At 41.8% G+C, this 25,285-nt stretch overlaps 1 protein-coding gene across 3 annotated transcripts in view; it reads left to right on the forward strand.

Moving 5' to 3' along the window:
• The window catches only part of LOC139144565 (kinesin-like protein KIF28P), a 503,294-nt gene that overhangs the window by 416,451 nt on the left and 61,558 nt on the right, over positions 1-25,285 (forward strand). For all 3 annotated transcript variants that reach the window (XM_070715275.1, XM_070715274.1, XM_070715276.1), the window contains exon 19: positions 3,249-3,444. In XM_070715275.1, the coding sequence (XP_070571376.1) occupies positions 3,249-3,444 (196 nt within the window). The remainder of the gene's footprint in view (positions 1-3,248; positions 3,445-25,285) is intronic.

Raw genomic sequence — 25,285 nt, forward strand, 5'->3', positions numbered from 1 at the left:
TAATTTATTGAAAGGGAAGCAAATGATGATGACTATCAAACCAAAAGTTTGGGCATCTGATCTCAGTGCCAAAAACATATGAAATCAGTGAAAGGTTAAACACAAACACCTAAACGTTTGAATTTCTTAAAACAGCTTTCACAACAAATATTTCTAACATTGAGAAAACGAGCACAAGCTAGGGCTTGAAGTTGAAATATGTCCCAATATGAAAAAGCTAAGTGTCCAGAACTCCGATCAGGGATTGATAATGTTTGCACTAAACACAGGATCTCACGCAAATCCAGTCACTACAATAGTTGACTCTTTCAAAAATGATTCTGACTTCTCTCCTCTTTGTGGGAAGATGACTATCATCAAATCCAAGAAAGGGAATACAAAAAAATTGGGCAAGTGATGAAGAGAAAAAATACCGAAGTGTCGAAACCTGCGTTAAAAGACGAATCACAAAAATTTAATCTTTACAGGCGACCAAGGCAAATGGCCATCAAGTTCAAGTTACAATGAAGGCGCAATTTTGCCTAATGTTTAAATATCGGACATTTACTTTCTAGTTTCGAAGTTTAGCAGTTTAAACACTGTCGATTCACCGGTGTCTCGCCATGTATTCCATACAAAATAAATGCAATGATCCTTTTATTCACCATATCGTAATATTAAACAAACTTGGTAGAGCCGATGTGTGGAGTTGCCCTCATTTTCCTTTATATCCGACTCTTATTACTATATTAGACAATACCATTACTTGTCAGATTGTGGATAAATATTAGATGTATATCTGGGATTTCACTATACCTTACAGATCTGGCCCCGCTGTCTTGCCAAGCCTGATTTCGGAGTCCGACTCTAACTTAAATTATACGAGCCTGGACTTGTCTAAAACTATGGTTAAATACCCTATATTGGCGATTTCACCAACTCACATATAATATATGACCAAACAATTCTATTTTTTTTATTTATTTAAACTTTATTTAAAGAGGGTAAACATCCTTAACAGGAAACCTGGTTAGCGTAAATGCTAATCTTCCCCAGGGCCCTCTATGACATACAAAGTACATAAAGAAATAAAATTACAAAGCACAAAAACATACACTAAAAACATCAAACAAAGGGCAGTAAAATGATCAGTACAAACAATGCAATGTTCTTAAAAGCTTAAAGACGAAAACATTTAAACATTACTTGACGTCAAATATGTCCTGATGTAATTTGTTTTGAAGGTGTTCAACGAAGGTGATGATCGAACACTCTCTGACAGTGAATTGAAAGTGACGGCACCATGGTGTCTAAGAGATTGTGACGTTACGACAAGTCTCGCCCTAGGGACATACAGAATATCGGTTTGATTGCTGAATCTCGTACTGCGAGATGATACACTGGTTATTTTAGTGAACAAATATGTCGATATTGTGTTGTCTAGTAGCTAAATGTCCGATGTCATATAAAAGTGCAATGTTGCAGTGTCCTGGAAATCCATTTTACCTCGATACGCTAAACAATATTCTTTTATGGCCACAAAGAGATTATGAACCAAAAGCAAATGGGGAGCGTATTAAATAGCGCTACTACTCTCACGAGAAAAGGTGAGGTAAGGTCTTTCGCCTTGATGCAGTACCGATCAGTCTGTTTGGTTTTTATTTGCGAATTTCACGTTTTGCAAATCTCTTGAAAGAATAAATTTCGTATCTCTGAATAATTTTGTCTGGTATTTAGCTTGGGAAAACGTTTGTGTAAACTTACTTTTCATATAGTGAAAGTTACTGGCCCGCGTCTTTAGGAACTGCAGGACAGAGTTGAGTAACTTAAAGGTCTGGTGAAATGCCCATGTTGCAAAATCACAGAAATACAGTTGATGGTCTATAAAACAGTTACATTCATTTCTTTTTTCGTTTAGCGCGCGTGATTATGAAATATGGCAAAAGAAAAATGCAATGTGGGCGTGTCCCCCGAGCCTCTCCAGTCGACTTTTTTCGGCTTTCCGAAGTTTGCCCGACGCCGTATCTCATAACGGGAAGTAAAGTATTTCACACCTCCGTAAGCTCCCTACGGGGGGTAACTTCTAGGGTTTCCGCTTACATGATCAGGACAGTGTCCTCCTTCACTATGGGAGAACGTTGTTCTTTTGGTGGCTGTGACAGCGGCAAGAACATGAACGGCTCAACTGTAAACTTTTTCAAGTTCCCGTCAAGTGTTGAGTGTTTGAACCATAACGTGCTTGTCTCTGCTGGTTCGTACGATCGGCCACGGTCCCTCGGCTGAACCTGCCTCGCTACTCGCTACACAGAAGGTTGGGACCTCAATGCAAATCAACGGCATGAACACCAACACTGAACGTTGTGACTGCCATTTAAATGCACTAGTCTACAACACGGAACGTCGGGACCGCAATGCAAATAGACAGTAACTTAAAACGTAAATGGGACCGTGATTAAAATGCACTACAACCACAACACGGAAGGTTGGTTGGGACCACGATGCAAATCAGCTGCATGAACAGCAACACTGAATGTTGAGACTACCATTAAAACGAACAACAACAACACGGAACGTAGAGATCGCGATACAAATCATGGAGGTAGAGTCCTCCTTGATACAAATCGACAACAACACGGAACGCGTCGTTGGGACGGCAATTAAATTGAAGAACAACGGCGAATACCGGACCACGAGGACCGCGATGCAAATCGACCGCAACATGGAATGTTGAAGACTGTGATTAAAATGCACAACACAGAACATCTAGACCGAAATGTAAATCAACTGCAACACCGAACCTTGTTGCCTCGATTAAAATGCGTATGTCTGCTATGTATAGCAAAAGTTTCAATTCTCGCGAGCGAGCGTTCCTATGCCCGCTGTACACTAGACAAAATGACGTCAAATTTATCGCGAGGGCTCGATTGCGTGTGTCGAAGTTTCAATTCTCGCGAGGCCATTGTCGTTTTCGTCCACTGTAGTTAGGCAAGTGTAGCAATGTTGTCACTAACAACTACCTCTGAGCGCACATTTTTGAGTTCAACCACCAACACAGTGCTAGCACCTTTTGTTCAGTGCGGGCACAGTGCTCTCACAGTGCTCGTACAGTGCTCCTAAAAAATGCTGTTAATTCACACTCAATTGTGCTGGCATAATGCACTAAAGGTGCTGGCATTGTGCTCGCAAAATGCCAGCACAATGACAGGTTCTGCGTGGACTGTATTAGTGTACATGTTCTTTACATGTGTTACTTTCTATATTGTGTACAGGCAGTTAAGGAGAGGGACATAGCTGAATTACAAGAACAGTTGATGAAGAAAAGAGATGAAAATGTGGCATTGGCTCAGGCATACAGTGCAACCAAGAAAGAAGTGTTCAGTTTGAAGGAAAAACTTGAAAAATCAAACGATGCCAGCGTAACTAAAGCAGCACTGAGGACAAGCAAACTACCAAGCAGTAGCAAAGGTAATTTACTTTCCCAGTATTGTCTTAGGTCATTTATCAGTTTGTTTTTCATTCAACGCAAAGAAACGACACGGAGGCAAGTGTTTGGCCGAAATCCGGGGTTATGTATGTACCGTCACGGCGGGGGCGTCAAGGCGTCATGGCGGCCTGGACGGCGGTACCAGACTCCTGGCACCGTGCGTCAGGCAACGTGCTACCGGGCGCCCACTACAGGCCCATGACAGTACCCCCCTGGAACTTTATTGTGAAAAAGCCATCAAATTAGTGGAATACAATATTCTTTTATTGTGAGCTGCTACCCTGCAGCGAGGCACTTTTTTTTTTTTTTTTTTTTTTTTTGCGGAGGGTGGGTGGGAATTTTGCGATGTGAACTTGAGCGTGGCAGAGATTGAAATGGACGAAAAATAGCTTTGAACACACTGATGTGCGCATGGATAATGACGTGGAAAGGGTGATGTAATTTGTTGAGATAACGGTAATCGAGGCGGTTGGTAGATTAGGTTACATCTCAAATGCATCTAGAAGTGTAAGGTAGGTGACGCATGGTGACCCATACATGTCAAGGTCTAAACCCTTCCCCCCGTGTCGCTCCAGACGTTAACAATGATTATAGCAAGCCATAATCACCCATTAACGCAAAGAAACGACACGGAGGCAAGTGTTTGGCCGAAATCCGGGGTTATGTATGTACCGTCACGGCGGGGGCGTCAAGGCGTCATGGCGGCCTGGACGGCGGTACCAGACTCCTGGCACCGTGCGTCAGGCAACGTGCTACCGGGCGCCCACTACAGGCCCATGACAGTACCCCCCAAATTACGGCCAAGTTGCGGACATGCATGGCCGCAGCGCGGCCGCAATGCAGTCCCCCCCCCCCCGTGGTGACCATGCGCCACTGGGAAACGTCTCCTTATACATGTTCATTGTTCCTACATTTCGTGTCTCTACAGTTTGTATGTGATATTACAACGTTGGCATTGTCCACCGCGAACTGAGTCCTATATCGAATTGCTGGCGTGTCGCGAGTGCCTTCGGCACTATGTCAAGGGTCTCCCACGGCGTCTTGATGTAGATCTGGTACGCGTCACTCCGCCATCTGCCAAGTGTCTTTATGAGCCAGTCAGGCAAGCCGGCTTCGGCAGCAGTTGTGGCTGCACCACTGCGGAAACTATGTGTCGCGTACATTTTAGCATCTGAAATCCCTGCCTGGGTAAGCAGTTCCCGCAGGCATAGGTTCAGTCTTTGTCGCGTGAGCCATGTGCCGTCCGCGAATTGGAACGCCGGTTCTTCAGGGCACATGTATCCGCGGTTCCCGGTATATTTCCAATAGGAACGGACCGCACACACAGAGGTCCCGGTCGGGGCAATACGGATGGTGTGTCCACGCGCGTACGGGTCAGTCTTCGATGACTTTATCCTGATTCGATCACGTCCGTTAACACAATGTCCCGGGCGAGTAGTGTGGCGTTTACGTCGAATTCCGTAGGTGATCGAGCGGTGAACTCACTTACCCTCAGAAAGCCGTAGAATGCCAGCGTGAAGCTTGCCCATACCATGAGCTTGTCGTTGCTGCACATGTCGGCACGCTGACGCAGGCATTCCTTGAGGCGACGGAGCAGGTCAATGGTGATTGGTAGTCGTGGCCGGCGCACTTCTCCAATGCTTCTCCTGATCCCTTGCAGTGTTCGTTGCAGGAGAGCGTGCGTTGTTACGTCGTCGGCATACCCGCGCTCAACGTGGTGATGCATCACCCCGGCTAGGTACACCTTAATGGTTCGATATGCTAGTCCTCGATTTGCCAGGTTCGTAACGAAGAGTATGGCTGTCCTGATCGTGACAGGTAAGGTTGCTAGTTCCGTGTGACGAGCAGAAATCCAAGTAACACTTTTGTCCTACCTGGTATGTGCGTCGCGTGTTCCCGGCCACACTGTTATGGATGTAGGCAGTTGCTAGTTCCGTCAGTTGTTGTGTAGCAAGCGGGATGGACATAGTCGCGTTGGTACAGGTGTGTGGCCGGCATCCGCTTCGGGCACCAATGCTCGGAACCTCTCCATCTGTAAACGAGAAAGTGCATCAGCAATTGAGTTATCAATTCCACTGACGTGGGCGATCATGACATGGAAATTTCCTTTGGCTGCCTCATAAAAGATGCTCCTTACTAGTTGCATGATGTCAGGGCATCTCGTAGTGCCTTTTTTCCAGATGTGCACGACGGTTTGATTGTCACAATGAAACAGCACTCGGCGGCCATGCCAACGATGCCCCCAAATTGAACAAGCGACTAGTATTGGGTACATCTCCTTCCATTCGATTGAGGCTTGGAGAGAGTCAGGCCATGCAACGGTGAACCAACGCCCAGCGTGGTAGCCACCGGAGCCTACAGTGCCCGAGGCGTCGGTGTAGAGGTCAAGGTCGCGAGAGGGGGTCCACTTTGTATCGAGGAATGAGGCCGTGCCGTTCCATGTCAGTAGGAAGTCGCACCACCATTTCGCGTCAAGGCGGAAAGCGTCGGATAGTGTGATCGTGTCGCGCAACTTGCGTACGGTTGTGCTTAAGTCAATCATGCGGCGGAGGAAGATGCGACCGGCGGGAATGCACTTGCATGCAAAACTGAGGGTGCCGATGAGGGATAGCAACTCCCGTTTAGTGCATGAGTGTCGGTGGAGCCAAGTGGGAAGTGTTTGAAGCAGGTCCTGTAGCTTGTCGTCGGGTAAGTATAGTGTCATTGTAAGTGTGTCGAACGTGATGCCAAGGAACGTCATAGTGGGTGATGGGCCTTCAACTTTTTCTGGGGCGATGGGTATCGCGAGGTCGCGGCATGTGGTGAGCATGGTGTCGAGAAGGTACTGGCATCGCGGGGAGTTGGGGGGGCCAGCGCCAAAGTAGTCGTCCAGGTAGTGCAGTAAGTCCTGAGTGTTTGCTCTGTTTTTGACGATCCAGAGGAGTGCTTCGGCCAGGCGGTTGAATAAGAACGGTGCAGAGCGAAGGCCAAAGGGGAGCACGCGATCGAAGAAGAACAGCCCTTGCCATTTAAAGCCGAGGAGGTGCCAGTCCGCCTTCCGTACCGGGCACAGTCGGAACGCGTGCTTAATGTCCACTTTTGTGATGAGTGCACCTTGGCCAAGTCTCTGTAATATCGCGACGGCATCGTCAACGCGGGAGTAGGTGAGGGTGTAGTCTTCCTTGTTGATGTAGTGGTTGACACTATCGTTTCGTGGTTGGGATAGGTCCATTATTATGCGGTGCCGCCTGATTTTTTAGGCCGAAGTCCAAGCGAGTTTACGACGAAGTTTGGCAGAGGTGGCACGGCGAACGGGCCAATTGTGTGGCCGAGGCGCAGTTCTTTTGTTATGGCGGTGGTGACGGCATCCGGATCGGTCATTGCGGACTGGGCGTTGCGAGTGTAGCGTGGTGCGCGGTTCCCACCGAAGCCGATGTCGGCACCATGAGTGAGGTCGTGGATGAGGCTGGCTGTGAATTGTTTGTGCGGGTGGTCGTGCAGGGCAGCTGAGAGCTTAGTTAGGTTGATTGGCGTTGTCGGCTGTAGCGTGGCGATTGTCGCTGGGTGGACGTCGCTCCCTCGAAAGGGCTGGGGGGTCTCTGATTTGATGCGTTGGTGGTGTTGCTGAGCACCGTGTTCGGTCGAGTTACACACGGAGCACTTGTGTAGTCTGCCATAGTTGCAGGGTGTCTTGCATGTGCCTCGGTTGAAAGAACGACAACCGGAGGTTGGTCAGACTGTTTCTTGTTCGCTGGGCTCTCCCAGTAGAACGGGTTGGTGGTGCTGCTGCGTCGGTTTGGGCAATCAGTCTTCAAATGACCATGTTGGCCACAGCCGAAGCAGGTAGGGTGATGTAATTTGTTGAGATAACGGTAATCGAGGCGGTTGGTAGATTAGGTTACATCTCAAATGCAACTAGAAGTGTAAGGTAGGTGACACATGGTGACCCATACATGTCAAGGTCTAAACCCTTCCCCCCGTGTCGCTCCAGACGTTAACAATGATTATAGCAACCATAATCACCCATTTTTCATTCTACTTTAAGGAAGGTATGATATAAACCCTTATATATGGAAAGCCAAAGTCCACAGTAGACGAGAGTAATTATAATCTATTGACGGTCTGCAGTAGACTTTATTTAGATCTAAATCAGGGTTTTGTAGATGAAGTGCCAAAGCAGTTTGTTGACATGAAGCTTTGTTTATAGATATTGTCCAACCAGACATGGCTATGTCTACAATTTGCACTAACTTCATCTACACTGGATCTAAACTTGATCTACTACCAACCAATGTAAGGGAGGTTCATCTACAAAGTTCACTTATAGACAAAGACTCATTTACTGGTACTTCAAAAGCAAAATTTTGTCTACATTTTAACTAAATCTTAGATTATATCTACAGCACTGGTGCTTGCTGTACGTACTATGTCCGACAAATCAATCCCTTCAAGTTCTTAGTGATTAGCAAACTGCAGGCTCCATGACAGAAGGCATCAGTAAAAGACAACAAGTTTTACCTTGCATTTGAATATATACTGTACAACATTAGAGAGAAGAAATTAGTGATTCTTCTTACCAAAAGTCACTCCTGTTTAACTTGCGCAACACAAATGCAAAATATCACAGGGATCAAACCACATTTTTGTGGTAAATTTGAAAATATAAAAATTTTCCAGTAATTAATCTGTAAAAAAGTCACTTTAAAATGAATCACAAATTTAAAACGAATAAAAATCAACATGTTTTCATTGATACTTTCTTCAGATGGGCAATACAGTTGCATCTAAGTTTAATAACTGATTAATTTTTTCAGCTTGATGATAACCAACAAACAATCAAACAAACCAGTTTGATATCCCAGCTGCTTTTAAAGACAATTTTTGTTGTTACAAATAACATCAAACCATGATAAACTTTCAAGTATCATTAGGGAGCGTTCAGTTATTATGGCCAGGGTTGGGCCGGCAAATTCTTCCTGCGCATCAGTCAAAATAAGTGAACCCCCCCTTACCATTTGTACCAAAAAATTGTCCCCTTTTAAGATCATGAAAATTTCATGACACCTCCCACCACCCCCACACCCCACCATTGCTTAAGTAAAGCTGCACACACAAACACCTCGGGGCAGGGTATGGAGCGATAAAATCCAAAAAAAAAAGATCTTAGATTTTTTCAAATTACCTTCCTTACAAACTCACGCTCAGATTTCCCCTTCTGACTTGTTATTATTTTGAAATTACCGCTCACAGGTGTTGGACAGAAATTTCAGGTGGATAGCAATATTTTTGCGCAAGCGTGTGTGTAAAAATTTTGATATTTAGATTTAATTGAAAATCAGCTGTTGATAATGTTGATTCACTATACATAATGTATGAGAAAACTATGTAATACTTTTTCAATGCAAAACTATGTGCATTTATAGATATTTGATAATTTACATAAATGTATTTAAATGAAATAAGGTTGTTACAACTGGCATGTGGACAAAAGTCTGACTTGAGAATTTCACCAAAAATGTTCATCCACTATACATGGTAGTCAATGATAAAATTGTGAATAATTTTTTTTTGATGAAAAACTTGGTATACTTGTGCATATACAGACATTCAATAATTAACATAATTGTACTTGATTAGAATATGATTGTTAACCCTTTGCATCCTGACCCCCTAGTGACGTCATCGGACATTTCTGTCAGAGCCGGGTTCAAAGGGTTAATGCATATTATGTGTCCAAGAAATCTGATTATGGAATTTCACTGAAAATGTTCACATCCATTATACATGGGAGTCTATCAGGACAGTATGAATAATTTTTTTCCAATACAAAAATAGGTAAACCCGTGTATTTATGTACTCTCAATTATTGATATTAATGTACTTGATTAGATTAGGGTGGTAACAAATGGATGTGTTTGCCAGAAATTGGATTTTGGAATTATACCAAAATGTAGATTCACTGGCATGGGAGTCTAATGAGGAAACTACCCTTACCGAAAATTATTTCTACTGCAAATTTGCCGTAAGTTTGCTGCAAATATGCAGCAAGCATATAGCTTGCAGGAAGGAGTTGCAGAAGTTTGCAGCTAGATGTGACCTTCCTGCAAACCCTTAAATCATTTTGCAGCAAATTTGCGGTAAACAAGTAAATTGCTGCAAATATGCAGCAACACATGATTGACATATTGCCCACTATTTCATTACCAGGGAGTACACCCTACACACTGTGTACAGTTGCACTTTGTGACCAGTCTCATATGTAAGCAACACAAAATTGATCTTGCATTTACATTTTATGTTCATTTATTTCATAACAGACAATCCACTTTTTAAATTGTAATAACTGGTAATGCTAGATCATAATGGACAGCTTCAGTTAAGCTGTTGAAGCATCGCATGGATATAAGAGTGCATCTATAGTATATACTGTAGAAACATAATGTAATAACAGTAACCTTTGACAATCCGGTTGGGTAAATTATGGTTGGATCGAAAACTGAATTTTTAGGGAAACAAATTTTTAAAACAGGAACTTGTCTGTCTTGCAAGGTACACCCTGTATTTTCTGCGAATGATACCAAAATGCAATCAGTTTGGAACGAAATGTGCGTCTGATAATAGTCTGTAAGGACACGTCGTAGACTTTTGTTACTGTAAATCTGTACCTAATGTTTGGTTTAAGCAAGGACCCGCTACTACCTCCAAGCAGAGTGCTCCAACCTATATCCCATCAATATAGTATACGGTACGTACAATGCATTGTAGCTTACAGTGTGTGTCCCATCGATGGCGCTAACAAAATCTCGCCTTCTGATAACATAGGTCGAGGTAAAAGGCTTGTGTCCATGTTTTCAGCGTTAGAGTTATATTGTCGAGCACAAATTTGAGGTTTAGGATTACACTCCATACCGAGTCGCTGTACGAAAATTTGTGAACACACCACCGCTAAGTTGAGAAAAGACAGGAGGGTTTATTGCAAAAAGGAGAACGTAAATGCCAACAAAGTATAGAATAAAGCACAAGATGAAACGGCAAATATAAAGCAGTAAAGGGCATAGAACTAGTGCCCTCGCAGATCTCAAACTAAGTACTATCAAAACTTACAATACAAAACAGTCAAAATAGAAGTAGCAAACTAACCTATAATAAAATATAAGCAAAATATGGGAGAGGGCCCCTTCAGTCAAGCAACCGAGCAACGGTCATTGGTGACCTTGGGGTCAAGGTCTGAATGACCTTGATGATGAATCCATCCTGAGAGGCCGCAAAGTGGGAAAGGAGTGGAATTCCCAAGAAATGTGGGTCAGGATAGAATCCAAAGCCCAAACGAAGGAAGTATGACTGAAGTGACCCCCAAAAGGAGGGAAGAAATTGAGAATGATGTTAGTAAAGGGGTTCTCGAACCCAGGGGAACACCGCGGTGGTGATACGGCCAGGGGGGAGGGGGTCATGGGGGACAGGTGAACTGTACGAGCCCAGGTGGAAGCATGATGAAATGGAGACGAGGTTCTCACACCCAAGGGATCACCGCGGTGGTGATACGGCTTGGGGAGGAGGGGGTCCCGGGGGACAGGTAAACTGTGCGAGCCCGGGTGGAAACATGGAATGAAGACGAGGTTCTCACGCCCAAGGGATCACCGTGGTGATGATACGGCTTGGGGGGAGGGGGTCCTGGGGGACAGGGTAGACTGTACGAGCCCAGGTGGAAATGTGGATGGAACAAAACAAGGTTCTCGCACCCAAGGGATCACCGCGGTGGTGATACGGCTTGGGGGGGAGGGGGTCCCGGGGGACAGGTAAACTGTGCGAGCCCGGGTGGAAACATGGAACGAAGACAAGGTTCTCACGCCCAAGGGATCACCGTGGTGATGATACGGCTTGGGGGGAGGGGGTCCTGGGGGACAGGGTAGACTGTACGAGCCCAGGTGGAAATGTGGATGGAACAAGACAAGGTTCTCGCACCCAAGGGATCACCGCGGTGGTGATACGGCTTGGGGGGAGGGGGTCCCAGGGGACAGGTAAACTGTGCGAGCCCGGGTGGAAACATGGAACGAAGACAAGGTTCTCACGCCCAAGGGATCACCGTGGTGATGATACGGCTTGGGGGGAGGGGGTCCTGGGGGACAGGTAAACTGTGCGAGCCCAGGTGGAAACAACGTACATGTAGGAATGTTAGGTGACAGAACACAAACGTGAAACACGACGAGACATGTAACGTGTGAGTCATAATGCAATGGAATGAGACTGACTTGCAATGACGTATAGGCAGGTGTTAAAAAGTGTTTGAGTGTGCACCCGGTGAGTCCAGATGGCAAAACGCAGACATGGAACTTAGGGGTCCTGGGGGACAGGTAAACTGTACGAGCCCAGGGGGATACATGATGAAACAAAGACGGGGTTCTCGCACCCAAGGGATCACCGCGGTGGTGATACGGCTTGGGGGGAGGGGGTCCCGGGGGACAGGTAAACTGTGCGAGCCCGGGTGGAAACATGGAATGAAGACGAGGTTCTCGCGCCCAAGGGATCACCGTGGTGATTATACGGCTTGGGGGAAGGGGGTCCTGGGGGACAGGGTAGACTGTACGAGCCCAGGTGGAAACGTGGATGGAACAAGACAGGGTTCTCGCACCCAAGGGATCACCGCGGTGGTGATACGGCTTGGGGGAGGGGGTCCCGGGGACAGGTAAACTGTGCGAGCCCGGGTGGAAACATGGAACGAAGACGAGGTTCTCGCGCCCAAGGGATCACCGTGGTGATGATACGGCTTGGGGGGAGGGGGTCCCGGGGGACAGGTAAACTGTGCGAGCCCGGGTGGAAACATGGAACGAAGACAAGGTTCTCGCGCCCAAGGGATCACCGTGGTGATGATACGGCTTGGGGGGAGGGGGTCCTGGGGGACAGGTAAACTGTGCGAGCCCAGGTGGAAACAACGTACATGTAGGAACGTTAGGTGACAGAACACAGACGTGAAACACGACGAGACATGTAACGTGTGAGTCATAATGCAATGGAATGAGACTGACTTGCAATGACGTATAGGCAGCTGTTAAAAAGTGTTTGAGTGTGCACCCAGCGAGTCCAGATGGCAAAACGCAGACATGAAACACAACAAGACGTAAATGTGTGAGTCTGTTGATGCGGTGAAATAAGGCCGACTTGAAGTGACGGCATAGACCGCAGTAGATAAGTGTTTGAGTGTTCACACAGTAAGGAGGCTAGCCGTTGAAAAGCGTGACGCAAATTTTGATGTTCTGATGTACATGTAAGTCGTTAGCAGTTGCTAGACCATCTACCTAAAAGGTGGTCTGGGATTTCCATGTGGAGCAGCAATGAACGGATCAGGCAAGGTGGAACGTCGCTGTTAACTAGGAAAAATGTCTGAGTATGCAAAGCAAGCCTCTTCAATGGCCTGTTGCTGGTCGAACGAAGTGTGCAGTCCATGACAGTGTTAAATGTCAGTTCTTTCGAAACAGCAATGAAAGGCATGATATGAGGAAACTGATGTGTGGTCCTTTGCTTTGAAAATGAAAGTGTTCTGAGAGAAAGCATGTTCCTCCAGTCACACTGATGTGAACTGTACAATCCACAAAGTCAACGTGCTGATGTAATGCCATGATGCGGTTCGTGGTAAGGTATCCATGGGTCTGCTGACCGAAATGTTTTATGGACAGAGAGTTTGCTAATACGTAGACGTCGGGCTAAACAGACTCCATGATACAGTTCAGGCACTGGCTTATTGCAGGGGCCCTGGTACAAAATGCCCGATGGGTTACAGACGCTAGCAAATGTTTTTGTTTTCGTATGTTTTCGTAGGGATGCTTGTGAGATTGCCGACAAGTGCAGCTGCAGGATTCGGCTTCCTGGGAGTGGCACAGTAGTTTGAAACAGTGCATCTAAAATGGAAGGAAAAGAAATGTGAAAGACATCGCTAAGCTGTATGAAGAGCAAATTGCGTGGGGCCGCATTTAAGGCCAGACTGCGCCAAGGGCACATGGCTGTGCTTTGGGGGGCGGAGAGCTAGGCATGCCCAGCCGCCTGAGCTGGTATGGCATGAACCCAGCGGCTGAATGAATGAATGAATGAATGAATGGGAGCGATGAGACAAACGCTTGGTATGTAGTGTCGTGTGCAAACGTGGCTGATTGGCTGGGAAGGAGGATTGATAACAGTCATGGGTAGAAGAGCCGATTGGCTAAGGGGACGACAGTGAAGATGTACGGAAGGCAGATAGCTAGGTGTAATCACAAAACACATCTGTGATAAAACACAGATTCCACTTCATTGCGCTACTTCGCCAATGTTCAACACGTCCTGAGTATCAGCTGCGAGCAGCCGACATGTTTTACACTCTCCGGTCACGGTTCATCAAGGTCAGTTCGCGCATTGATATTGATTTTTCGTGCTGAAAGAATTTTTACTCTCTTTTTAATCTTTCTATGATAAAAATAACCATTTTCATTAAACTAATAAATTAAATGCTATATTAAGTATGAAATATAACAGATTGGTGCAGATGTAGAGTCAATTCCAGCGTTTAAAAACGGGACTACATTATCAATCGCGTAATGATTTATAGATCGCACTTCCGTTTATCGTCATGAGGCTTGATCGGCGCGAAGTTAGATTTTAGTACCATCGGCCAGTGTCGGCTGCGTACTTGTGATCAGGGAGTTATCTAGTGGACAATTTCGTGATCTTTCTATGGAATCGCCAGCCAAATGATATCACATAGTTGCAAAAACGTGTATACAGTACCAGGGACAGGCGGAGTTCTAAATTTGTGAACGCGAGCGGCAGTAAAGATGCCGACTATATTTTCTGAGTACGGTATTTACACACAGCACGGAGAGACCTGCAACCGGGAATCGTCCAGCGTCTGCGAGCCGTTCACAAATGTAAGTCAATGTACCGTTCGTCTGTACATCGCTATTATGTTCTGTAATCGTTGTATTGCAATGTTTACCTAAAGATAAATTTTCGTTGAGTACTGATTCATACTGAATTCACTTTCGTTTCACAACAGTTACTTACAGTAAGTGCTGAGATTTTTGCAGATTGTCGCCGTCGTGTATGTAAACAACATAGAATACGGCGAGTTGTCCGCTGTCGGACATTTTAATTAAATTCGATCATGAATATTTATGCATTTTCTGCTTCAATTTTTCAACTTCAACTTGATTATATCTCATTTTCAAATAATTATCGATTTCTTTCATGAAATTTACAATGTTTGGTCAAACGGTAAAGACTTACACTCTTCCCTGAACGATTTATATTTTTCAGAATCCATTGCTGGTACACGTACACTAAAGGGGACAAGAAATTCAGAGAACAGAAAGCCAAATCGCAGCCTTTGACAGTAATGTTGTAAATGTTACATGAAACTTCTCAAGTCAAAAGAAAATCTTGACATGATCATGACACTTATTTGGCATGAAATGAACATGGCATATAAAATAAATTGTACCACATTGAATTTAACCTTTTTTTCTCTGTCGTCTTTTAATTTATAATAACTTTATTTGCGCTGACCATTGTTTCTCTGTGGAACTGGTATTTCAGAGCTTAGTTGGATCACCGTCCACTCACCTGGTGGGTGGAGGGACGGTGGTTGGATAAAACACATCTTGTGCTGTCCACAGTCTGCCATAAGATTTGTCAGATTTTCATTCTCAACCATGTCACTGACATTGGCCATGTCTACACAAGTGATTCTACAACTTCTGTGTACATATCTGAACTGAACTTATATTTTTGGAGAAGATAAAATTTTGAAACTTGTGGTACAATACAAGAAATTTTGCTGTCACTTAATTGTGTTACTTCTTTGGTTTTCAGTATCTCTTGTCGGAATGTCTATTATAATGTATTTAGTTACTAAAACTGAAATTGGTAAAAGCCAGAGCTGACTGTTGTGGAATTATACCAACTTTTGAAGGAAATTTTGTATTGTGTAATTTGCAGCAAATGTGCAGTAACATGCAAAATAATTTGCTGTATTATTTTCAGTAACATTCAAATTAATTTGCCGAAAGTTTGCTGCAAGGATTGTGCCGCAAATTTGCTGCAAAGAGTTTGCAGCAACGATGCGGGAGGGAGTTTGCTGCATATTTGCAGCAAGTTCACAAGAAACCTAATTTGCATCTGAAAAATGAACCACCCGCATATTTGCGGCAAATAGTTTGCTGCAAATTTACTGCAAAGCTTGCGGCAAATTTGCAGTAACAGTTTGCGGGAGGCCTAAAATTTCGGTAAGGGTATGAATAGTTTTTAGCTCACATTTGGTCATACCAATGTGAGTTTATTGTTTAAGCTGAAGTTGATGGCATCTGTATGTATGTATGAATGTAAGTATGTACGTACGTACATACGTAGAGCATGTCCGTCAACATCAAACACACGCAAACTGCTGCACGTTTCAGCTTGGTATTTGGTGTGTGGATGCATCCTGGGCTATAGATGGGATTTTGTTGAAACGAAGTCTGCATCGCCAAAATTATGCAAATGAGCTTACAAAATGTGAAAATGGTCAAGAATTAATAACTCAAGAACCACTGTTTTGATTGCTTTGAAAATTTGTGTGCAAGTACCTTAGGTGAACCTTATACAGTTTTGTGAATATTGTAAAGATATCTTTAATTTTGTATTTTTGCTGATTTTTTGGTGATTTTTCTCATTTTCAGTAAAAATTCTTCTTCTCTGAAACCGCCAGCCCAATCGCTCTCAAATTTGGGTTGGATCTTTGCGAGGGTGTTACTTCTCTAGTTTGTTGAAATTACAACAAAATTTGAAAAATTACAGTTTTGGGGCAATATTTGTCATTTTTGGTCAAAAAATCGTAAAAAATATTTTCTTTTTAACCCTTTCAACCCCAGTTCCCTGTGTACAGATCGAACTTTATCATAGAAAACAATGGATTTGGGTCAAACTATGGTGGTGAAAGGGTTAAAGCCCCTGGACAGACAGATTTTATAATTGGTACACAGACGTACAGAGATGACAATAGTTAGATATGCGGAAATTGTCCTGAAATATACAAATTTGTATTTTTAAGACAATTTTGTCATTTTTGGTCAAGAAAACTTGTTCTCGAAATTACTTGTTTGATAGCTTTGTAATTTGGTATAAAGTCCCGAGGGATGTTATTAGATAAATTTTCTGCTCAAAGTGTTGGGAAACCCCCAAATTTGTATATTTTAGGTAATTTTCTCAGTTTGTGACCTTAAATGACCTACACCAACCCAGGATATGTTGTGAGACAGTTTCGAAGGCTGTGAACATAATTTTATCATATTTGGTATCAATTTGTAGGAAAATTTAATCCAGAAAACAAAGCTAAGGTCAATTTTTTTCATTGCGGACCAATTTTTGCAACTTTTCCATGTAAGACATACAAGAACTGATGAGAAATTTGGATCCAGGATAATTCCAGATGTTGTAATCACCGCCCACAGTGGAAGGCATTACACTATCTGTAACTATAACTTAAGTGCTGTTTACACTCATTGCATTACCGTAATTAAAAATTTCCCAAGGTTGTAAATACATTTCCTGTCATCTGACCTTATGTTATACCAAGGGGTGGAACATTTGATATTCAGGAGGGGGTAGGGTCTAGAAGATTGATGAGGTAGCATTACTTTTTTTACCAGATCCCTTGTACATTTTTTTACCCACTCCCACTTTTTCTTTTCATCAAGCCTTCTCTGTCTATTTTTTGTTGTTGACATTTGCGTATGTATTTAGGATCTGCTTGTCCCATTGCAATAGAAGTTGATATGCATGTTCCTAAAGATGACCTCCAGTACCTGAGTTGCAGACCTTATTTGCTTTTGTCATTCTTGTTTTTCCTGGTTTAAATATTTCTTGAATGGACCAATTCAAACCGAATGTGAGCACACTGTCCTTAACGGTATTTTTTTCCGATACAAAACTATCAAAATCTGTGTATTTAAAGGCATTTGATAATTCATTTTAAAGTACTTAGTTAGCCTAGAATGGTTAAAGGTTGATATGTGTACAAGAAATTGAATTTTGAAATTTCACCGAAATGTTAATTCGCTATACATTGGACTCAATGAGAAAACTAAGAATAATTATTTTACAATGCTTAACAAAATTAATTTGTGCTTTTATAGGTGTTTGATAATTGATACCAATGTACTTGATTCAAATAGAGTATTTGAAAGTTCAGATGTGGACAACATTTCACCGACAAGTATTATTTAACTTTTCATGGTACTAGTAGTCTGAGTAAAGGAAACTGTTAAATGATTTTCCTGACATAACTTGCTATATCTCGAATATGTAAGTAATAGGAATTGTTCATTGCTCCCAGTGAGCTGGATTTACAATAAGACAAGCCTCAGAGTTGCCAAGTCAAGATGTTCATGTGACAGATAATTATACTTTTGTTCAGATTTACAGTTGAATAACTTCAGAGAATGAAATCATGCAACGAATCATTTTTATCTCCCAGAATATTTCTGAACACTGAAACTGCTTTTTGACGGGACGGATACTTATGAAAATTAAGTGACCCCCTCTGAGCTGTTTGAAAAATACATGACCCCCTTTTGCAGTTTTCAAATTTGAGGTGAAACCCCCCCCCCCCCCCCGGATTTTGCCGGCCCACCACCAACCATAATAACTGAACGCTCCCTTACTTCTGAATCATGTGAAAATCAGCACTCCACAGCCATTATCTCGCAGTTTAACTACAAATAATTGTATTGTTATCGTCCCTTTGCCAACGTAACATGTGTACAATGTAGATAAGACTAGTTATATCTAATTAGCAATGGCATTTCAGTACATGCATGACATGAGTCAGCTTTGAAAATTACCAGTGCTTAGAAGTAATTTCTTCACCTTGACGATGTATTCTGTTGCATTTTTATGCATTGCACTGATCTTCCCACATCTTGCTCTTTTGTATAACTGTGAGAATTGAATTTGTGTGCATGCGCAACTGGAAGGCGCCATTTTTTCAATGGTTCGGAGGGAGAAGCCGGTTAGCTCACCATTTCTGATTCAACAAAACTTATTTTTCAAGCACATTTTTGTCATCTATACACCTTGGAAACATCTTTTCAGCGACATCAATTCTGATATGCATAGAAAGTGTTCCAATGGAGAATTACATCAGGTGTAAGAGATAGGTTGGCATCTACTGCCAGTATATACTGGTACCACTATTTCGAACTGTATACCACTCGTGATCGGTCGTTGAATGATTGATTTTTGCAGTGTGAGATATTTCATGTTATGCAAAGGTTCATTAATAGCATGGTCCTCATGCAGTGAAGTTGCCACCAAACTACATCAAGGGAATGTCAGTAATAAAATATCGTACGTGATACTCACAGTGAATTGTAGCTGTTGATCATAGCTGTGGTGTTGTCAGACGGGATTCCTGCAGCCTTTTAATAGGGCTGGTTTTGACTTTTATGATTTTAACCCCACCACCACAGCTATGGGATATTCCATAGACCAAATGTCCAAATCCGCCACAAGCACCCGTTGCGCAAGTTTGACGTTATTTCCAAAAGTTTCCATCCAAATTACAAATTGCCAACCCTCATCGACAGCATGGTTATTAGGGACTCACCACGACCAGAAATTCGCTCAAATTCACTGAAATATCACCTTTTTCTAGCTTTACCCGACATCCACCTGAGGACTGTTGGCATTCCTTTGCTGCCAAAATTATCAAAAGAGAGCACAAACTTGTCCTCGTTCTTCATTAGTGTATCACCTCTTTCACCACGGTGTACCTTGTGGAGGATGAATGACATAGACACTCTGTTATGCCCCTGTACGACTGCAGTGTATTGAGATGCAGTCACTAGACAGCTAGCCCTCCTGTCATCATGCACACCAACCCCGCCCAAGGATTCACTGATTTCCACAACGACGATCTACTCAAGTTGCACAGAGTATCAGTTGAGATAGGACGTTGCATCAAGAATCATCATAAAAACCCTGTTGTTGTAGTTTGGTACTGGGTTAACCTGTCTTAAGCTGCAACAAGTCATTAGGCATGAAATGAGGAGTAACCACACTTTCGTACAATATAACACACAACATATATATTTACATCAAATCATCAATGTCTACATACAATTTAGCAATTCCACTCTTCAAAAACCACTTAATATCTTACTCTGAAATAAAATTACTTTTAAGTTACTGATTGATCTCCAAATAAAGGGAGTTAAACATGCTTTCAGTTTATATAACTCTGTTTCAAACTCTTCTCAATATACTCAAGAGTTTCTATAAAAATATTACATTAATACTAAGGTAGTCAGACTTGATCATGTAGCTCAGAAACACAGAGAATTCACATGTGACTTAAACTTCTGTGAGCCTTGTTCATCAATGAACCTGATTGTCAGTCTGGTACAATGTCTGTGTGTATATAGAAATCAGCAACAATACACACTCTATCCACCGCCAGCCCATCTACCAATAATATGTGCGCAGCCATCTTTGAATTTTGTTTACTTCCACTCGTATCCTCAGAAACACTTGTATATGAATTGATGAATTCCTCAAACTATGTGCATCGGCAAATGCTCAATGAAACAATCATAGAGAATGTTCTCTTGTTAATCAAAGACATCTGACAGTAAAGTTTGTAGTCAGCACACACTTTGCTGTAGAAATACTAAATGTCAACTCACAGCGATACATCTCTGCGTACAGTATATCGCATATATACGTGCACGGCTTTCACTTGCGAGTAAAATGTAATGTCTGTTCAAAGACTAAGTAGGATGGTTTTAGAGTTTACAAAAAAATCCGATCCACATAAAGTTCGATCTCTATCAACACATCAGTCTTCATGTATATTCATCGCCTTGAGAGAAACTCAAATTTGTAGATGCTAGATGGTTTCTCACTTCACCCCATTCAAGCTGCATGACGTTCATGCGATCTGTAAATCATTACACGATTGATAACATAAGTTCTGGAATTGTGAACTCTCTATCTGCTCCACACCGTTAGTTTTCGTATTAGATATAGAATTTGATTTAGTTGTTTGATAAAAATGGTTATATTTCTTATATTAAGACTCAAAAGTCAGAATAAAATTCTTTGAGCATGAAGAATCAATATTAATGTTACCAGAACAGCTGGGCTAGCAGTGATGGCGAAGTAGCCATACCCGATTTTCATATGGCGGCTCAGAATGTAATCCTAATCCTCTCATCTATGCTTCGTAATACCTGTCATGCTGAAAGCATGCAAAAACCTTCACCTCAATGGCCTAGATACAGCTGACTATATCTATCACAGGCATTCAACTCAATGCAAGCAAACCATCACTGATATGCAACCAGTAAGCAGTACTGTAAGTATACTGGTTGCATCACACAGTAAGTGAGGCTACCCACAATGCCCCTTGATTTGTTCACTCAGACATTTTTTGCTAAAGGCTTTTTCAATTTTATCAGTTTCGTTAACAATTCTTAACTTACAATTTAAGTTCAGGATTATTTGTTAAAACTATGTTCCAAAATTATTGATTATGTTTAAAATTCAAAAGTTAATTGAATGAGAAGTCGATGTTTGGAGGTGCTAAAAATTGCACACTTGTCAAGATAAAGTTATCAGCAACTAAGATGGTCTCATCATACCACCTGTCAGACATGCAAATTTCCTTTGTAACGAACATTAAATGAAATCAATACCTTTTCTTTTGCCAACACAGATGCAATTTAGTTTCCTTGAAAATATTATGTATGGCTGTCAAAAATCTATATCGATAAATTACAAAATTGGAGTGACACATTCCTGCCACGTCGTGTCTTCAGCTTTTGACGATTTTCCCAAGTTGGAAATACTAAATGTTGTGCCAAATCACCTGAATACCTCTCTAAAGTGGAACTAAATCGTCTGCAAACACGTTTATTGAAATGGCAGTTTCAATTGAAACGTGGAGAGCGAGAATTGGTACCTTTGACCAACCCTCTTGTGCAACAGGTGTCGGCCGTTACAAGCAGGTCAGTTGTCAGGGATTATGCCTAGGGCTACGAATAGTTTTGCTGAGTATGCTCTTATTATCCGGTGACATCGAAAGTAACCCAGGCCCCCCGAAAAATGCTCAGCAGACCACTGAGAAGAGACAATTACGCCAAACTACGTTATACGCCTCGAATACTTCGGCAGAAAATGAGTCATTTGAACTTGGCGACGTGATGCGCGAATTACGTAACTTAAAGAGCGACCTGGGCAAGAAAATGGACAAAATGGCGGCCGATTTGAATAAAAAGATAGATGAACTCGTTGATGAAATCCAAGACGTTAAACAAGAACTTGTGGAGACCCGTGAAGAGACTGCTCGTCTTGCCGAGGAGAATAAGTTGCTGAACGATCAAGTGGGTGATTTGACGAGTGAATTGGACTCGATGAAAGGTCAAATGAAACGAGACAATTTACTGTTTAAAGGGATACAACAAGAAGATAACGAAACTTTGGACCAATCCGAGAGCAAGGTCAAGTCATTTATTACAGAGACACTCGGTATTGATGGTGAAAGTATCGAGTTTGACTGAGTACATCGCCTTACTAACGCACGTTCCCGCCCTCAACCGATTATAGCTAAATTTTCCCGGTATCAACAGCGACGACAAGTTTATGAGGCCGCCAAGATTCTGAGAGATACCGAATATAAAGTTACCGAAGACTTCACGCGTAGAGTTAGAGACATTAGACGAAAGCTCGGAATCCATCTACAAGCGGCAAGAGCTCAGGGGAAGAGAGCATTCTTATCTTATGATAAGTTGAAAATTGATGGCGTAACTTTTGTCTACGATAGTGTTCAAGACGATATACGCGCCCTGTCCCAAGGCTACAACAGAAGATAGGATGAAGGCCAAGGCCGTGCTGGAGATACAAACAATCGCGACATGAATAACGCTACATCTACACAGAGTCTTTCAGATTCCAATGTTGGAACAAACTTTTCTCGATTACATTGTGTATTTTGGAACATTCACGGCTTGTCATCAAAAATTTGTGATTTGGATTTCATTTCTTACATTCAGGAATTTGACCTCATTTTTCTAACAGAAACATGGATAGCTAACAGTTCACTTCAAATCGAAATATGGTAGAAATCCAGGTGGGATTAATGTTTTCTATAAAGATTCACTTTCTTTACGATTCAACCAAATAGCTAGTACTTCAGACAATATTATCTGGGTTTCCTGCTACGATTGTAATTCTGAGGAGATACCTGTTATTATTTTTGCAATTACTTATATTTCTCCAGATGACATAGAAAACAATGTTCCAGATTGTACTTTTATGTCTAGAGCATGACTAGACTTACTAGTGAGTTTCCCACTTCTAAATTCTATATTTGCGGCGATTTGATGCCCGTACTGCGAATGAAGCTGACTTTTTGGACGAGAATGTTACTAAATTTGTCTTTTCTGAAGAGGATGTTTCAAACAGTTATGTAAGCATTCCTACCCGAATTTCAAGTGACAAAGTTTGTAATATTGCTGGTAGGAAATTTCTGGAGTTCTGCAAAAGTACAGATTTAAGCATTGTGAATGGTCGATTGTTCAGAGAAATGGGTAGTGGAGATTTTACATTTGTGAGTGACTCTGGTAACAGTGTCATTGATTATCTCTTGACTCATCCATGTAATTTTACTAGTATTCAATGGCTTAGTGTTGATGCCAGAATTGAGTCTGACCATCAGCCAATAGTGTTTGATGTAAATATCACTCCTTTCTGTAAACAAGCAGAAATCACCGATACGAGTATTGTGCATGGTAATCATGGTACAGGAATCACTACTACATTTAATAGATTTATCTGGGATGACAATTTACAGACTGAATTTAGTGACTATTGGGATTCAATCCAAGCAACAGTGCAAATGCAATATTTTAATTCTTTTGTTGCAGATTTGAATATTGATCAAGCAGCCGACTGTTTGTTGAACATGTTAAAAAATGCTGCAGATGGCATGAAACGTCTATGTAAATGCCAGCCAAATTCCCCAGAAGGTGTTAATTGTTGTAAAAATGGTTGGTATGACAGTGAATGTAAGAAATTCAAACGTATTGTAAACTCTAGGATGAATACTTTTAGAAACAATAGATCAACGTATAATTTGCATGAGTTGAAAAAATGGAAACGTGACTACAGAGAGCTGGTGAAAAAGAAAAAGATGGATTATGCTAATTGTAATTTAGAAAAATTGGAAACAGCAGCAGTGCAAACAAGCTCGAAGTATTTCTGGTCACTGGTAAAAGGGAAATCTACTCCAATTTCCCGTAATATTGGTAGTGATGATTGGTTTCAATACTTTTCAGAGTTACTGAATACACCGGGAATGGAGAATGATGCGTTTGCACAATTTTATGACGAAATTACTAACCTTGTTGATAACTTGGAAAGTCATCATGAGAGTGAAACTTTATCTATTGATTTTAACTCCCTGGATGCTGCAATTGAGTTGGAAGAAGTTGATCGTAGTATCAAAAATCTTAAGACCGGCAAAGCTCCGGGTATTGATGGCGTAACTCCTGACATCTTTAAACATTGTCCACTTATTTTCAGAGAAATGTTGTGTAGACTTTTTAATATTGTTTTAGATACAGGGGTATTCCCTACTGAGTAGGTGAAAGGAATTATTGCTCCAATATATAAGAAAGGGGACAATGATAATGTTGGTAACTATAGAGGAATCACTCTACTGCCGATAATGGGCAAAATATTTTGTAATATCCTTGACAACAGATTACGATCTTGGTTGGAAAATAACAATCCCATAGTTGATGAACAAGCTGGTTTCCGTAAATCATACTGCATGACAGACAACATTTTTATTCTTCATACTATTATCACTAAGTACTTATCACACAGAAAAGGAAGATTGTATATTGCATTTATTGATTTTGAGAAAGCATTTGATCGCATTGATCACTATTGCTTATTTTACAAAGTGTTTAATTGTGGAGTCCAAGGCAAAATGTACAAAGTCTTGCATTCAATGTACCAGAATGTCAAATCATGTGTACGGACACCAAAAGGTATTACGGATTTTTTTACTTGTACCTACGGTGTCCAACAAGGTTCAGTATTGTCTCCTCTTTTGTTTAGTATTTTTGTCAATGACATTGGGAAAACATTGAGTGAAACTTGTCAGTTTTCAGGTGTGGATATCGGACTTATGAAAATTATTTATCTTTTATTTGCTGATGACATGACTCTTGTTAGTAGTTCTCGAATTGGGTTACAGAGACTATTTAATCAATTGTACGATTATTGTTGTAAATGGAAGCTAAATGTTAACATTAAGAAAACTAAAATTATTGTATTTAGAAGGGGTGGCGGGTTAAAAAAGTATGAGAAATGGTTTTATGATGGGCAACAAGTGATGGTTACATCTTTCCAAAGTTATCTTGGAGTTGTATTATCATGGACCGGTCAATGGTACCAAGCTCAAAAACATTTAAGTGACCAGGCCAACAGAGCACTTTTCAGTTTAAAAAGTTGTCTCTTTCAATATGGCACTTTGCCAGTTAAAATAGCCCTTAAAATTTTTGATTGTAAAATCCTTCCAGTTCTCCTGTATGGATGTGAAATATGGGGTTTTCACCCAGCAAAAGATACTGAAAAGACCCATTGCAATATGCTACGTTTTATTCTTCATCTGTACAATAATTCATCAAATGTAGCAATGAGAGGAGAGCTTGGCAGGACAACTTTACAGGTTTATAGATATTGTAGAATTATCAAATACTGGCTAAGAATTTTAAAAATGGACAAACAACGGCTTACATACAAATGCTACGAATTTCAAGTGAGTAAAAT

This window comes from Ptychodera flava, chromosome 11 (assembly GCF_041260155.1).
Source record: "Ptychodera flava strain L36383 chromosome 11, AS_Pfla_20210202, whole genome shotgun sequence".
Taxonomy (NCBI): Eukaryota; Metazoa; Hemichordata; class Enteropneusta; family Ptychoderidae; genus Ptychodera; species Ptychodera flava.